At 38.4% G+C, this 16,500-nt stretch overlaps 1 protein-coding gene across 7 annotated transcripts in view; it reads right to left on the bottom strand.

Moving 5' to 3' along the window:
• Window positions 1-16,500, bottom strand: part of LOC143020376 (zinc finger protein ubi-d4 B-like) — a 92,827-nt gene that overhangs the window by 19,650 nt on the left and 56,677 nt on the right. For all 7 annotated transcript variants that reach the window (XM_076176763.1, XM_076176761.1, XM_076176764.1 and 4 more), the window contains one exon: window positions 8,489-8,606. In XM_076176763.1, coding sequence (XP_076032878.1) covers window positions 8,489-8,606 — 118 coding nt within the window. The remainder of the gene's footprint in view (window positions 1-8,488; window positions 8,607-16,500) is intronic.

Genomic DNA, 16,500 nt, shown 5'->3' with positions numbered 1-16,500 from the left:
TGGAAGAATGCAAACATAGTACCGATTTATAAGGGAGGAAGCAAGGAAGACCCATCAAATTACAGATCAGTCTCCCTGACAAGCACAGTAGCAAAAATTTGTGAAAAGGTTGTCAAAATTAGATGGGTTAAACATTTAGAAGAAAAAACTATACTGAATCCAAATCAATTTAGATTCAGACAAGGAAGATCATGTACAACAAACTTGATCTGCTTCTACTCAAGATTAATAGACATAATACAAGAGAGAGATGGTTGGGCAGACTGTGCCTTTCTGGACCAACAAAAGGCATTTGATAAGGTACCACACAATAAACTAATAAGGAAGATAGAATCAATAGGTGGCATCGGTAGAAAATTATTGGAATGGATGAAAGATTTCCTGACTGGGAGGAAAATGAGAGTAGTAATTAGAGATAAATTCTCAAATTGGGAAGAAATGAAAAGTGGTGTCCCTCAGGGATCAATACTGGCCCCAATTGTGTTTGCCATATACATAAATGACATGGATGAAGGAGTAGAGTGTTATATTTCTTTGCAGATGATGAAAAAATACAAAAGAAAGTAAAAACTTAGGAGGATTGCAACTCATTACAAAAAGAGTTGGGCAAGATCTGGAAATGGACTCAAAAGTGGGAAGTGAAATTCAATATCAAGAAATGTAGTATAATGGAATTTGGAAAAAGTAAAAACAGAATATTGAGAGCTCACAATCTTGGGAAGATGGACAACAAGAAAGACCACCCATGATGAAAGAAATAAAGATAACACAAAAAGAAATAAGAGACCAAATAAAGAGCCTAGATGTCAGAAAATCACACAGACCAGATGGAATTGCAAATTGGATACTGAAAGAGCGTATAGATGAACTGAGAGACAAACTACACAAGATAATTAACTTCTCACTCAAAGAGGGAAAGGTACCGCAAGATTGGAAAGATGCAAACATAGTACCAATATATAAAGGAGGAAATAGGGAAAATCCTACAAACTTCAGACCAATATCCCTCACAAGCACAGTAGCAAAAATATGGGAAAAGGTCATCAGGAACAAATAGACCAAACACTTGGAAGATAACAAAATAATAAACCCCAAACAATTTGGCTTTAGAAGTGGAAGATCGCGTACCACAAACCTAATCTGCTTTTACTCGAGATTAAGATAATACAAGAAAGGGATGGATGGGCAGACTGCACCTTCTTGGATTTGCATAAAGCATTTCACAAAGTACCACACAAAAAATTAATAAGTAAAATTGAAAAAATAGGAGGAATTTAAGGCAAACTGTTGGAATGGGTGAAGGAGTTCTTAACTGGGAGAAAAATGAGTGGTACTTAAAGACAAAAAATTGAAATGGGAAGATGAGAAAAGTGCTGTCCCACAAGGATCTGTTTTGGCTCATTTAATGTTTGCCATATACATAAATGATATGGATGGAGTAAATTGTAACATGAACTTTTTTGCTGACGATGCCAAATTACTCAAGAGAGTAAGAACAGAAGTAGATTGCAGATTGCTGAAAGATGACCTGGATAAAATATGGGAATGGAGTCGGAGATATGAGATGAACTTCAACATAAAAAAATGTAGCATAATGGAATTTGGAAAAGGTAAAAATAGAGTTTCGGGACAATATAAAATTGGAAACAAAGAAGTCAAAAAAGTAAACTCAGAGAGGGACCTAGGAGTATTCATCTCAGGTGACTTGACACCTGACAAACAAGTAAATAAATTATTTGGAGAGACTTACAACTTATTAAGATCAATGAAAGTGGCCTTCGACTACATAGATGAGGACATGGTTAAAAAAATAATTGTTACACTGATAAGACTGAAACTAGAATATGCTGTATCAATGTGGGCACCTAGCACAAAAAAGAACATAAGAAAATGAAAAAGAATCCAAAGAGCAGTGACAAAAATGGCACCCACACTGTCAAATCTGACATATGAACAATGATTGGAAAAATTACAGTTGTCAACACTAGAACAGAGAAGGGAAAGAGGCAATTTGTTGAGCATTTTCAGAATTATGAAAGGGATGGAAGTTCTCAATATAGACGACCTATTAAAGTGGGACGGAAGAAAAACAAGAGAACACAAAAAGAAACTAAAGAAAGTTACAAAAGAAACCCGAAAAAAAAAAAAAAAAAAAAAGCTTCCCACATACAGTGATCGATGTCTGGAACAAATTGAATAGAGAAACAGTGAATGCCAGAACTATACACGATCTTAAGAACAAACTGGATGTGGAGAGATATGCAAACGGGTCACTACGAGCATAGCTCTTGTCCCGTAAAATACAACTAGGTAAATATACCAAGACCTTTTCCTCCTTATATGGTAGTAGTAGATTCCAAGTATACACCCACCTTTCATCCATCCCACATCTCTCCAAACCCAATCTGATGTCCCTTCTATCTTAGCTTACCACCTGTACAATACAATACACTTACACAAAAAACATTCACACCTGGATCACTGGGGTTCTTCAAGACAGGCCACCAAACTCTATAATCCACCAGAACACTCCACACACTGGCCTGGCAGAGGAGTCTCTCTCAAGAGAATCAAGAACAATATTAGCACGCTAGTATTCAAAACATCACCCAGCTCTGAGACAGTGCCCGCACAGAAGAAGTCTGGGTACAGACTTGAACTATCCTTAATGCAACCACCACATAGAGGGTACATCATCCTATATTGTTCCATATGAACTACCCCTAGAGAACAACAATATTTCTTCCTTGAGTGACCTATGAGCTAGATTGTTGGCTATTGCTAATTACTGGCAAGCTGTGGATCTCCTGCAAGAGACATGGGGCAACTGATTGAACTATCTTAGCTACTTGTACATGAAGGGTCATCCCTGTCCCCCACCCGGCCAAAGCTGGTTTATTTCCACTGCTTCATTATACTGGAACTGCCTCCTCCTCCTCCTCGTCCTTATCCACTCACAACTATCTCTTGCCCTCTCCCTTCCCTGCTTGGCAGACATTTCTCTTGCATCCAAAGCTCCTTTCACCCCATCCCTCCACCTCATTCTTGATCCTTCCCTAAAGTTTACTCCATCCACCTCTGCCTTCCACAATCTTTTTGCTCCACTCAATCTTCCTATATGTTTAAACCATGGCAGTATAATGATGGGTACCTGGATGTGTTAGTTGTGAAAGATAGTTGTGAAAGATATCCTAATCTCCAGATGGAGATGTGGGGAGCTGAAGGGATTTAAAAATATGCAGCTTTGCTATTCCATCTTGCAGGACCACTACATGCTGTTACTCTTCATTGGTCCCACTTATCTCATTTGTACTAATGAATGGACTTAAATAATTCATAATACATGCATTCCACAACCTAAGTTGTATAAGTGGTTTGTTGGTACAGCATCCTCAAGGCTACAATCACTTTCGTCTTAACTTTTTTCATTTCATGTGTGATTACCCTTATAATCATACCTCCATGGCAAAAGCATGGACAAAGGTAATAACAATGGGAACAAATAATGAACCAATTGGAGAGAGGTCAGATACCACCATTCACTGTGAAAACATTTGGCTTCAATTACCTATCAGAGCAATCATAATGGATAAAACAAGAATAATGGACTATATGAAAAGCAGTGCTCAAACGAAAGCATTTATCAAGCAGCAAAATGGATCAATCATTGATATGGAAACCAATTACTGATTTGGTTGGAACATCAAAATAAGTGTAATATTCCAATAAGTTCAGCCTCAGTGGGAAGATGGGAGGAAAAACTAATAAAAATAAAAAATCAAATCAAATAAAAAATAATACCAGATGAGGTGAAAACAGATATTAAAATTATGAGAGCAGGTAAAGCACTTAGGTAAGATGGGTGTCATGTGGAATGTCTAAAAAAAGAGAGGTACAGTGATGGTGAACTAGCTGGTGAGGTTGTTTGATGTGTGTCTAAAAGAAGGTAGAGTGCCGGAGATCTGGAGGAGTGCATGTATAGTTCTGCTTTACAAGGGAAAAGGGGACAAGTGTTAGTGTAGTAGCTTCAGAGGAATAAGTTTGTTGAGTGTAGTTGGGAAGGCTTATGGGAGTGTTTTGAATGAGAGGATTAGGAGAGGAACAGAGAAAGTAATTGGTGAGGAACAGTGTGGGTTTAGGATAGGTAGGGATTGCATGGATTAGATTTTTGTGGTAAGACAGATATGTGAGAAAGCTTTAGGAAAAAGTAAGGATGATTTTGTGTCTTAATGGAATTGGAAAAGGCTTACGACAGGGTAGACAGGAAGGCACTGTGGGAGATATTGCTGATATATGGGATAGGAAAGCTATTAAGAGCAGTCAAGAGTTTTTATGATTGTAGAGCCTTATTAGAATTAGAAATGGAGTGAGTGAGTGGTTTGAGGTAAAGGTGGGACTTTGCTAGGGGTGTGTTATGTTGCCTTGGCTGTTCAATTTATACATGGATGGGGTGGTGTGAGAGGTAAACGCAAGGGTTATGGGTCAGAGATTGGAGATGGAAGAAGAATAAGGGAAAAAAAAACAAAAAAACAATAGGAGATGAGCCAGTTGTTTGCTGATGACACTGCGCTTATAGCAGGATCAGAGGAGGGTGACAAAGTTTGGGAAGGTATGCAAAAGAAGGAAGTTGAAAATAAATGTAGGTAAAAGTAAGGTGATGAGTTATACAAGGGAGAGGATGGCAGCAAATTGGAAGTGAGTATTAAGGGAAAAAGACTGGAAGTGGATAGCTTTAGATATTTGGGTACAAATGTGTTGGGAAAGGGAGGAGTGAAGGTAGAATGTAGATTGAGAGAATCAAGTAAATGCTTTGGGGGATTAAAAAGTGTATTGAGAAATAGACATTTGGGAATGGATGCTAAAAGGAGATTGTATGATGAAAAAGTGATTGTGCCAACAGCAATATATGGGGCATGAACATGGAACATAAGCGAGGAAGAGTTTAAATGTGTTTGAGATGAAATGCCTGAGAAGTATGGTAGGGGTTACTAGACTGGATAGAGTGAAAAACAAGGAGATGAGGAGGAGAGTGGGGGAGGAAAGGGAGTTGGGAGATGGGCTGACGAAAGAGTGTTGGGATGCTTTGGACACATGGAAAGAATGAGTGAAGAAAGATTAGTAAAAGAGGTGTGGAAGGCAGAGGGGAATGACTGTTGAGGAAGGGATGAGGGAGTATGTGTGAATGACGCAGCCAGAAGGGATTTCTCATGGTCTTCTCTTTTTCTGCATGAGGGGATGGAGAGAGGGGGCCACTGATTAAATGAAGCGGCCTTGCTGTGGATGTGCTGTGTCTTGCTGCATTGCTTCTGACCCAGCACAGTGGGCAACATGTAGGGATGACCTGTCATCCAGGAGCCAAAAATAGAGGGAGTGGTGGTGAATGAGAGTGGAGTATGTGGGAATGAATTGGGTGGGAGTGGATTTATGCCTTTGAGTTTATTTACCTCCCTTGTAAGGGGGAAAAAGCTGTTGTTATATGTATGTAATAATAATAGTAATAATGATAAATAAATAAAAGCTGCACATGTGGAAAGCGAAAATACTTGTAAAGAGTTTATTGTTAGTGAAAGTTGGTTAAACATTCCAAAAAATAGGACAAATATGCATACTATCAAAGTGCAAGAAAAAACAGCCAGTGCCAAAGTAGCTGCAGGAATTATTGGAGACAGAGAAAATAGTTAATGATATGAACTCCCCCTATCTGGAGGCTAGGGCAGTGACCCTTACAGAAGACTGGCGGCAGGTTTCGAACTGAGGTCAACTCGACCTTTGCCACAAGTAGCAACACTCTAAACTACTCTGCCAGTGAGCATCCAAAAAAATATTGATAGGGGGATTATTTGCCCAAAAAAAAGTATTTAATGTAAATCAAAGTGAATTGTTTTGGAGAAAAGAGCCAGAATGAACTCAGATCTTGAAAGTAGAAAAAAAGTGTGCAAAGACATAAGGTAACAAAGGTTAGATTAACCTTACCACTTGGGGGTAATACATCCAGAGATTTCAAGCCTTTGCTTGTAATGGCTCTGAAAATCCAAGATCACTCCACCACATTACTGAAGCAGCTCTTCCGTAACATGAGTCAAATTTAAGGGTGGCCTGGGTCATGCCATATCTGAAGATTCCCCCCTCCTCAAACTTTCCTATTCCTGATATGGAATGCTATACTTCAGAAAAGAAAAAAATTCTTAAAAATTCTGCTTGTGCTGGACAATGTTCCAGGATATCCAACATCTTTAGATATTCATCCCAATGTTAGTCATATTCTTACCACCTAACACTACACTGTAATTATAGCCAAAGGAACAGGAGGTTATTTTCTGTATTTGAGGCTTATTGGTTACTGTGTACATTTGTGCAAGCAGCCAAGATTATGGAAAATGATTGGATGACCTTGTGAGTTTTACAAGAATCATAACTTATATAATGCTATCCAAAACACTGCTGATTCTTGGAAGGATGTGAAGAATCAATAATGAATGGGGATATAGGACAAGCTAGGCCCTCAATGCTGAGGCAATTTTTTGTGGTTTCAATGAAGAAGACATCACCAGTGCTAGAAAAGCTGTGGTTGATAGACACTGAACTGAAACTGGACATCAGTATAAATTACATCACTGATTCTCTATTGTCCCATTTACAAGAATTACCAATAAAGACCTGGAGACAGAGAACCAGCTGATACAAACACAATAACACAAAGAATCAGAAGATCCAAAGTTAAAAAAAAAATTATGACAAAAGAATTAGTTTAAGCATTTTGTCTCACTGAAGCACTCAGTGCGAGCAGCTGCCAGGGAACAATGATGAAAACCTGCATGAAGTACTCCTGCAAAGCTGCTCAAATTCAAAAACCTGCCAACACCTTCACTTCAGTCATAAGTTTCAGTCCTAGAGGGCTGACACCTGGTTTCTGGACTTGGCCCAAGACCACTATAAAGTTAAACTGTATTCCCTGCACTTTTTCACACATGGAGATCTGACAACTGGCAACCACTCCCCTTCTCCTATCACTTTCAGCCAATGACAGCAACTGTCCCATACAAATACAACATAGACAATCCAAAGTGTCTTCTCAGAATTATCTGTGGGAGGGTCTGTGGACTGTTGCCCACCATTGTTGGGCTCGTTTACAACCATTATTCATTCACTCATGTCTATTCCACTCTCTCTTCCTTGCTCAATAAACATTTCTCTTTTAACCAATGCTCCCTTCAACCTGGCAATCCACCTCATTCTTGGTCTTCCCTACAAGTTCCTTCAACCCACTCCTGTTTTCCACATTCTTTCTTCATCTGTTCTTTCCATATGCCTAGATCAACTCAACATCCTTTGATCAACCCTACCTGTTCTCCACCTCATCTCCAGTGCTCACTCTGTCCATGCTTGTAGCCCCAACTATACTAAACAGTTCATCTTAAACAAGTTTTGGCTCTTCCTTTCTGCCTCCTTCAAATTCTAGCTCTCTGCTCCATAATCACTACTTTGTAGTATATTTACCTAATTGTAGTATACAGAAAAGGAGCAATACTTATTGGGTCCCATCTCCTACTTTCCAATTTATACCTAACCTCAAATTTAAATCCATTTCCAACTTAATCTAAATCCTTGATTTTAGATCTAATTACCATATTTAGATTTTAATTCATGAATTGTTCCAACTTGGGGTATATCACCTTCTAAACTATTCCAAGTATCTATGCATGAACACATGCATACTGGATAGTATATACATATAAAACAATATATAAAAATACTGGTATATGTACTTATACAGAGTATATCTAAAATAAATACAAAATCAAGCATTATCATACCTATGAGCACTGCACTCTCACAAAGCTATGTACTCTTGCTTATATTGATGCAAGATGTCCTCTATCAGATCATTCTGTTTACAGAATAATCAGCCAGAGGAACTCAGATAAAGCCTTTGTTTTAGAAGAGCTGCTGATAGTTTTTAATTTTTCAACCAACACACTTGCAGGAATATATCCTCCAAGCATATTCAATTTTGTACCTAATCACCTCAGCACTATACTCGCAACACATATGATACTAGATATGAAATTGAACCAATGTAATAATTTTGCTTAATTTGGCATTTGCTATCAAGAGATGTCATGATGTTCATATATTTTGTCAAACAGGGAACTGCACAATTAATTACCTTATATCTAATAATACACTTAAAGTACGAAAAAATTAATCATTTCTCATGGTCCAATGATTGAGAGATTTACAATTTTAGTAAAATACCGTAGCAGCTCTAAGCAAATACATACCATTTTGAATATTCAACAAGAAAACCTTAAAAATACTAAGTGCTTACCATAAGCTGGAGAAATGCCATGTTCTAAAAGAAACATGTTAACCAATCACATCACTTGAGGAAAACTAAAACTAAACCAGTCACATGTGAAAGACTAAAACAAACAAAGCCAAACACAAATGGTAATGACAGCAGCACAAGTCTGAGCCCAGTACTTACGCTCACAGGAATAAGGCTTCCCACTCTCATCATCCGGCTCCTCCTTGATTTTCTTTGAGGATCTTGAGGACTTTGAGGGTGTCTTTGGCTGTGACTTCTTTTTAGCACTGGCTGGACGCTGCAAACATTCAAATAACAAAATACATATCCATGTCCTTTATTGTGAAAAAGACAAAATATTCAAATTAATGCAACTATACACAATTTATACTATGTCCTATGTTTATGTTACATACGATTCTCCATGCATACATACATATGCATATGTATTTACCTAACTCTATTATATACAGTTAAAGGTATGCTCATGGGGTCCTGTTCCTATACCTCCATTTATCAAACTGCCTTATTAATTTATCTAATTATTGGGGGGGGGGGGGGGCTTGGATTATTTCTGTTTTTGTTTCCTAACATTTTTTAACCACTCTGTCTCCTTTAATTTTATGGTGTGACCTCTAGTTGTTTTTCAATATGTTAACATGTCCAATTTTTCCATTCTTTTCTCTGTTCTAAATATCATGATCATATCACCTCTCTCTTCACTACTTTAATGTCAGTAGTCCAGTTTTTCTAGACTTTCCTCATATATCTTATAAGCCATTGGTTCCTGCACTTAATATATATATTTCTTTATGTGGTGACCACACAACTGATGCATATTCACATTTTCATTTCACACAAACATATATGTTCCAATAATTAGTGGCGTGAAGAAGTAGAAATTGGACTGGTTCAACAAAAAGGGGCATGGATTGGGGAAATGGAGGAAGAGAAGAAACAAAAAAACAAAAGAAGCTTCCAAACAATCTTACTTAAGACAATCTCCATGACCGTCGCGCAGAGGATTCGAACCCGCTGCTTCTGGACCACTCGACCACTGACGATATAAAACCGTATGAACCGAAGCAGCGGGTTCGAATCCTCTGCGCGACAGTCATGGAGATTGTCTGATTGATATCGCTGTTTACTAGTGAATTTCTCATGCATTTACTTAAGTTTTTCAATTACGTAAATACACACGCATAAAGCATACATAGATACACGTGTATTCACCTATTGTGGCATACAAAGTAAGAGCTATGCTTCCACTAATTGAACTTTGCTACAAATGTATTTGAAGATTTTTTTTTTTTCCTATTTCCACTCTTTTTGAGGTTAGCAGCTCCAGTCTATATAGTGTTTCTTCATGTGTTTATCTCCTAGGCTGGGAATTACTTTACTTGCTGCACTTTGAATTCTCTCTTTAACTGCTTTCTTTTTGTATGGTGACCACATCATTGCAGCATACCCCAATAGTGGGTGAATAACTTTTTTTTTCATTTATTTCTAATTATTTCTAATTTCTAATAATTTCAAATTCTTTCTAATGACTTCTTTCATATCCTTATCCATACATTGGAATTTTATTCTTGTGTTCATCCACAATTCATAAGCTTGTCCTATAATCTACCTATTATGTTTTTCTAGTGTCAGATTTCATTAAACACACTCCCAGGTCCCTTTCCTCCACTTTTGCAATAATCTTGTTTCCTATCAAGTAGTTTGTATTTCTTTGCTTTTGCCCATTTCTAACAGAGACAAGGATGTTGACAGGTTCTGAAGATGGGCATCAAGGAAATTATGCTTTCTGATGTTTGTTTTGCAGGCTCACCAATGGGCTCATTATTGGTCCTGCATATAATGTATTAAAAATCACAAATATTGAGCAAACTTTACCTGAAACATCTAAACTACAACTGAAATAAAGAATAACTGCTAAACAATATTTCTTGAAAAAATGTAAATCAGTAATAAATTTCCTAGAAAAAGAAACAAAACTATGAATAACATAACACTACAGAAGCACATGCAAAAAAAAAAAAAAACAATTTCCATAAAGAATTACTTAAAAATGCACAAAACTTTACAAAAGCATGCAGCTGTACAATTGTATATTGTAAGACTGCATTTATGTATTAAACCTAACTAGAATACAGAAAAAAAGTTATGCTCATGAAATTTTTGGCTTGAGGACCAAGCACCGGAGCCGGTAGGCCATTCAGCGCAAGTTATGCTTCTGGGGTCCTGCCTTTTTTTTCTCCTTCAGTCATCTATGCCCACACCAAAGGCTTCTTCCCTCTTACGCGAGGTAGCCAAGTCAAGATATGCCCCAATTCCACTCCATCCACCACCCTTGTTTCCTTCTCATTTTTGCTCCTCATGGAGCTCCATCAATCATACCTTGCTTTAAATTCACTTATGGTTTTAGCTTGGCCATTTCAGGAGTTTATGTATGTATAATTAGCCTGACCTTGATCATATAAAAATGATTGAAACAATTACAAGAGATGCCATGGGATGTCATTTAATAATAATTGTTTATCAAAATGACAACCAGCATAGCTTAAAACATAAATGCTCTTGCATGACAAACCCTAGAATTTTACAATATAGTAATTTCAAACTATGACAAAATGGAATGGTGTAGATCTTATTTGGACTTTGGGAATTATTTTGATACTGTCTTTTACAAGTGACTAGAAACTATACTTGACTTGCATGGAATAAGAGATAACTTGCTCAGTTGGATTAGAAACTGATTGAACAATTGTACATATCAAGTGGTTCTGAATGGTAACACTTCTAGCTGGAAAGATGTTATGAATGGAACTCTTCAGGGTTCCATTCTAGAGCCACTTCTCTCCATAATACATATCAATGACACTGACTGACTTAAATCTATTGTCATCAAATTCATTAGTGACACTAAGCTGTGCAGAATAGCAAGTAATCACTTTAATCAACTGATACTCAAGGAGATTTAGACAAACGGCAAATGAAATTTAATCCAAATATGTGTAAAGTTATGCATACATACACACATATACCATGGACTTGTTCCTCCTTACAAGGAGGAACAAGATATTTGTGATTTTGACTGTATCAAGATGAACTCATTAGGTGACCCATAGGGTCTTCCAACTTGGGACACAGTGGCAGGGAGAGTGTGACCTTCAGCCTGCTCATGTTTCTTCATTACAACCAGATGGGGTGATCCCAAGGGCCTGGTCGATTGCCTCTCGATGGTTTGGAGTTTTCTTTGTCTCCATGGACTATTAGATAGTTGGTTTGGCTCATTTGGCTTCAGGGGCCATGAGCAACTGCCTACTGGGATTTTGAAGGGGGTGCATGGTGGCCACCGAGGTCAGGGTACCTCATCTTCATGGGGGTCACTAGCTTTAAAAAGCACCCCCTCTTGATATGAATGTTTGCCTGCAGTGGAGCTAAGACCTAACCCCACAACTCACCCCAGCCCAGACACCTGACCATCCAGCATAAGACAACCTCACATGGTCCCTCTAGTGAACACCACTGTTGGCCTGTATGGGCAGCCTGGAACCATTTAGTCTGGTCCCTCACTGGCGATCTTACTAGCATGGATTACCCTCTCCCCCTGTAGCCTCACTCGCCAGATCGTTGGGACACGCAAAATCCCCCCTCCCCCCACGACAAGGTGGTTCCCATTATGGGATCATATATCTGTAAAACCTCCTACAATACCTTCCTGTCTACCCTGTCATAAGCTTTTTCCAGATCCATAAAGGCCCAAAAACAATCCTTACCCTTTGCTAAAGATTCCTCACATACCTATCAAAAAAGTATACATTGCTTCTGACCAGGCAGTGGGGCATGGGATAGGTATGATCCTTCATTCACAAGGAACTAAGATAAAAGGGACAAATAGATGTTGGATGGGTGTGGGATAGGTGAAGGATGATCCTGACTGGCCACACCCTTTGTAAGGCACCTTTTGGTGCATGTATTATGTATGACTACAAGTTATTCGGGGGGGGGGGATCAAACACAAGTGGAGACTGAAAATTATTTTGGTGTAATTACCCGTAAAAAAAAATTTCATTGAACCTCCAGTTCTTGCTCCATTTACACTCTACCCAAGTCTTCTTGTACTTTACAATCTTTGTTTCTCACGCTCTTCATAATCTTGACATAATCAGTGAATAGATTTGCCTATACCTTTTGTCATGTCATTAATGTAAATCAAAAACATTACTGTACCAATACCAAGTCCTGTGGCACCCCACTACCTCACTCAAATTGAATATCTCACCATTTACTATTGTTTTCATGTACCTGTCCTTTAAGAAATCTTTCATCCAGCATGCTCCCTTTCAATCCAACTTCCACACACACTCTATACAACCTTCTTTTAATGCAGCACATCAACCATTTGAATAAACAAGATAATAATAAAATTTGATAGAGAGAGCTTGGGGGCAAGTCAGGAGATCAAGTGTCAGCACCTCAGGACTGCACGTCTAGATCAAGATAAACATGTTGACAGGTTTTGAAGACAGACAGCAAGCAAGGAGATAATTCCCCCTGATGCCTCAGTTGTAGGATCACCATTTACAGATATCTGTTACTGATACCTCACCACATGGAAGACAGAAAATATTACGAGTTATTACTCATCTTAGGGACACCTTCCAATCTTGCAACTTTTCCATCAAAATCCTATGAATGGTGCTTCAGAAAACTTCAGGAACCAAAATGCAGAGATCATCCAATCCACCGATTTTCACTCATGATTTGCTCAACCTTTGTGATTGTCTCGTTGGAAATTGACGGTTGCCTGCATCTTTGTCGTGAATTTCAGTACAGCCAGTTGCAAACTCCCTACATCCTTTGCAGAAATTTTTGACGTTCATGCATGACTCACCATAAACTTCTATTAATTGTATTCAAAAACCTAATAATAGCATGAACTTCACACTTGGCAGTAGTGTCAGTTGGGAGCTTCATCACAAATGGCTGCCAAGCCAAGACTGAGCATGGCAGTGAGGTGCACACAAGTGCAACAAACACAACATTGCTGCCAACAGCTGCATGAATATTTTCCCTATGTCCCCTGCACTTTAGGGACCTTACTTTTGGGATTACCCACATACCTCACATGGTTCAAAACACACAATCATACAGCAATATATATAAATTTTTCATATGACCTGATTATGAAGAGAGAGATATATTTATTATTATTTTTTTTTTTATATACCAAGGCTTCTTCCCCCTTCCAAGGGAGGTAGCCACAAAAGGAAAGGCATAAAAACACTCCCACCCATTTCATCCCTAAATACACTCCACACCCCTCCCACCCTTCCTCTCATCTGAGCACCTCCTGGATGACGGGTCATCCCTGAACCCTGCCCACCGCCCTGGGTCAGAAGCAGTGTCGCAAGACACAGTACATCCACAGCAAGGCCGCTTCATTTAATCGGCGACCCCCCCTCTCCGTCCCCCTTTGCATATAAGGAGAGGACGGGGAGAAATCCCTTCGGGCTGCGTCAAAATTTACTCACACATACTACCCCACCCCCCACCCCCCCGCCTATTCCTCCTCATGTCGTCACAACATCATCCATATACAACCATTCTCCACTCACCTCTGTCTTCCGTCCTCTCCCTTCCTTCCTCAACAGACATTCCCCTCTTCCCCAAAGCCCCCTTCACCCCATCCATCCACCTCATCCTAGGACGTCCCCTCATGTTCACTCCCTCCACATCTGCCTTCCATACCTCTTTTACTAGTCTTTCGTCACTCATTCTTTCCATGTGTCCAAACCATCCTAATATTCTTTCATCAACCCTCTCTCCCAAATCCTTTTTCACCCCTGTTCTCCTCCTCACCTCCTCATTTCTCACTCTATCTAGCCTAGTAACCCCCACCATACTTCTCAGACACCTCATCTCAAACACATTCAAACTCCTTCTCTCTTCTTCTCTTATGTTCCACGTTTCTGCCCCATACAGTGCTGTTGGCACAATCACTCCTTCATACAGTCTCCTCTTCGCATCCATTCCCAAATGTCTATTTCTCATTACACTCTTTAAACCACCAAGGCATTTACTTGCTTCTCTCAATCTACATTCTACCTCCACCTTCACTCCACCTTTTCCTGCTACACTTGCACCCAAGTATCTAAAACTATCCACTTCCTCCAGTCGCTCTCCCTTAATGTTCACTTCCAGTCTACTGCCACTTTCACCCCTTGTACATCTCATCACCTTACTTTTACCCACATTTATCTTTAGCTTTCTTCTATCACATACTCTCCCAAACTCTGCCACCAGCTTCCTCAATCCCTCCTCTGACCCTGCCACAAGCGCAGTGTCGTCCGCAAACAGTAAGTACGATTACAAGTTATTTGGAAATTCGTTAACAAAAGTGGATAGTGAAAAAGATCTCGGCGTAATTATCAGTAACGACCTCAAATCATCCAAGCAGTGTATTTCAGCCTCTGAGAAAGCAAATAAGATTCTGGGACTGATTGTGCAATCTTTTGATTTCAAAAGTCCATCACTCATTAACAAGCTATATAAATCGTTAGTTTGTCCACATTTGGAATATGCTGTTTCCGTACGGTCACCGAATCTCATTAAAGACATTGACAGACTGGAAAAAGTACAACGGCGAGCCACAAAACTGATTCCAAATATCAAAAATAAATCATACGAAAATCAACTAAAGCACAAGAATCTGTTTTCCCTAAAAAAGCATAGACTCAGAGGTGACTTGATACAGGTCTTTAAGATTTTAAAGGGAATTGACAACATCAAAAGATACCAAATTTTCACATTGAATGAGAATCAGACAAGAAACAATGGTCTCAAACTGTCCGGAAATAGATTCAATTTGGAAGTAGGTAGAAACAACTTTGCCAACCGTGTAGTTAATGAATGGAATAAACTTCCTGCACAGGTAGTGCAATGTAGTTCAGTTCGAAGCTTTAAGAATCATTTAGATAAATACCTAAGATGCTGTAATGATTATAATTTATGTTATATTATTTGTTTTTGTTTTGTTATAATTTGTCTGTCTGATTTTCATTTATTATTAGATATATGTCAATTTATTATCATTTACTATTTACCTGTTTGTTTATTATTTTAACTATACCTATGCATTTATGTATTTTATTTGTTATTTACATTATTATAGTTTTTATTTATTATTTTATTATTAATATGATTATTATTATTATTATTATTTTTTTTTTGCATCCGACCTAGATATGGATCAAAAGGTCTCCTGTCGGCATGCTCCGCCTATGTAATCCTTTGTAATATATATATATATATATATATATATATATATATATATATATATATACATATATATAAATAAAAAACTCAGCATCTTTTATTATTGTAATACAGTGGATGCTATCAGCGTATTCCATATCTTTCCATAATATTCTTGGTTTCCTTAAATGACCTTCAATTCTTGGAGGGAAAAAAAGTCCCCTTTATAGTTATAATGGCAACTTTCAAACCAAATGTCAGAAAGAACTGAAAATAAAGATACTTTTATTCCTATACACTATGAGGTGAGGATACTACACCAGGTGTATAGATGTGGTTGAAACTGTCACCTTTGCCCTAGGTGCTTGGACTGTTTGGGCAAGTAACAGTCACTGATGGGAACTGGAGAGGAGCACGGGATTTAAACCCACAACTAAGTGAATGTGAGACCAGTATGTTTCAGATTACGCCACCTGTGCACTGTGTTGGAATTGTTTTAGTACAGAATAGCATGTTTGGTGGATTAAGAGTAGTAAGATGTTTTGATACTCCAATGCAAAGTTCTTCTTCTTCAAAAATAAACATTTGATCATTAGGAGATAAACATTTGATCAATGGTAATCCATATAATTGATTTGGTTTGACACCACGAACTACCACTATCAGGAGGCTAGGACAGTGCCCCTTAAAGAGGACTTTGTAGCACAGAACTAAATGAACCATGCCCTTGGTCCAACTTACTGGAGGAAGGGTTCGAACTATCATCACCTTGTTGTCCACTGCAAATAGTGAAGCTCTAACTCATTCAGCCTGCGAGCATCCATATATTTCATATAAAACTAATTTTCCTAATTAATCAATCAATCATTTACTGGGTTGCACCAACAATAGGTTTCTGCCTTGGGTGGTTCTGATAGATGAATCTCACA

This window comes from Oratosquilla oratoria, chromosome 39 (assembly GCF_046742065.1).
Source record: "Oratosquilla oratoria isolate Oo_2021 chromosome 39, ASM4674206v1, whole genome shotgun sequence".
NCBI lineage: Eukaryota > Metazoa > Arthropoda > Malacostraca > Stomatopoda > Squillidae > Oratosquilla > Oratosquilla oratoria.
This window is presented reverse-complemented; position numbering and strand designations above follow the sequence as displayed.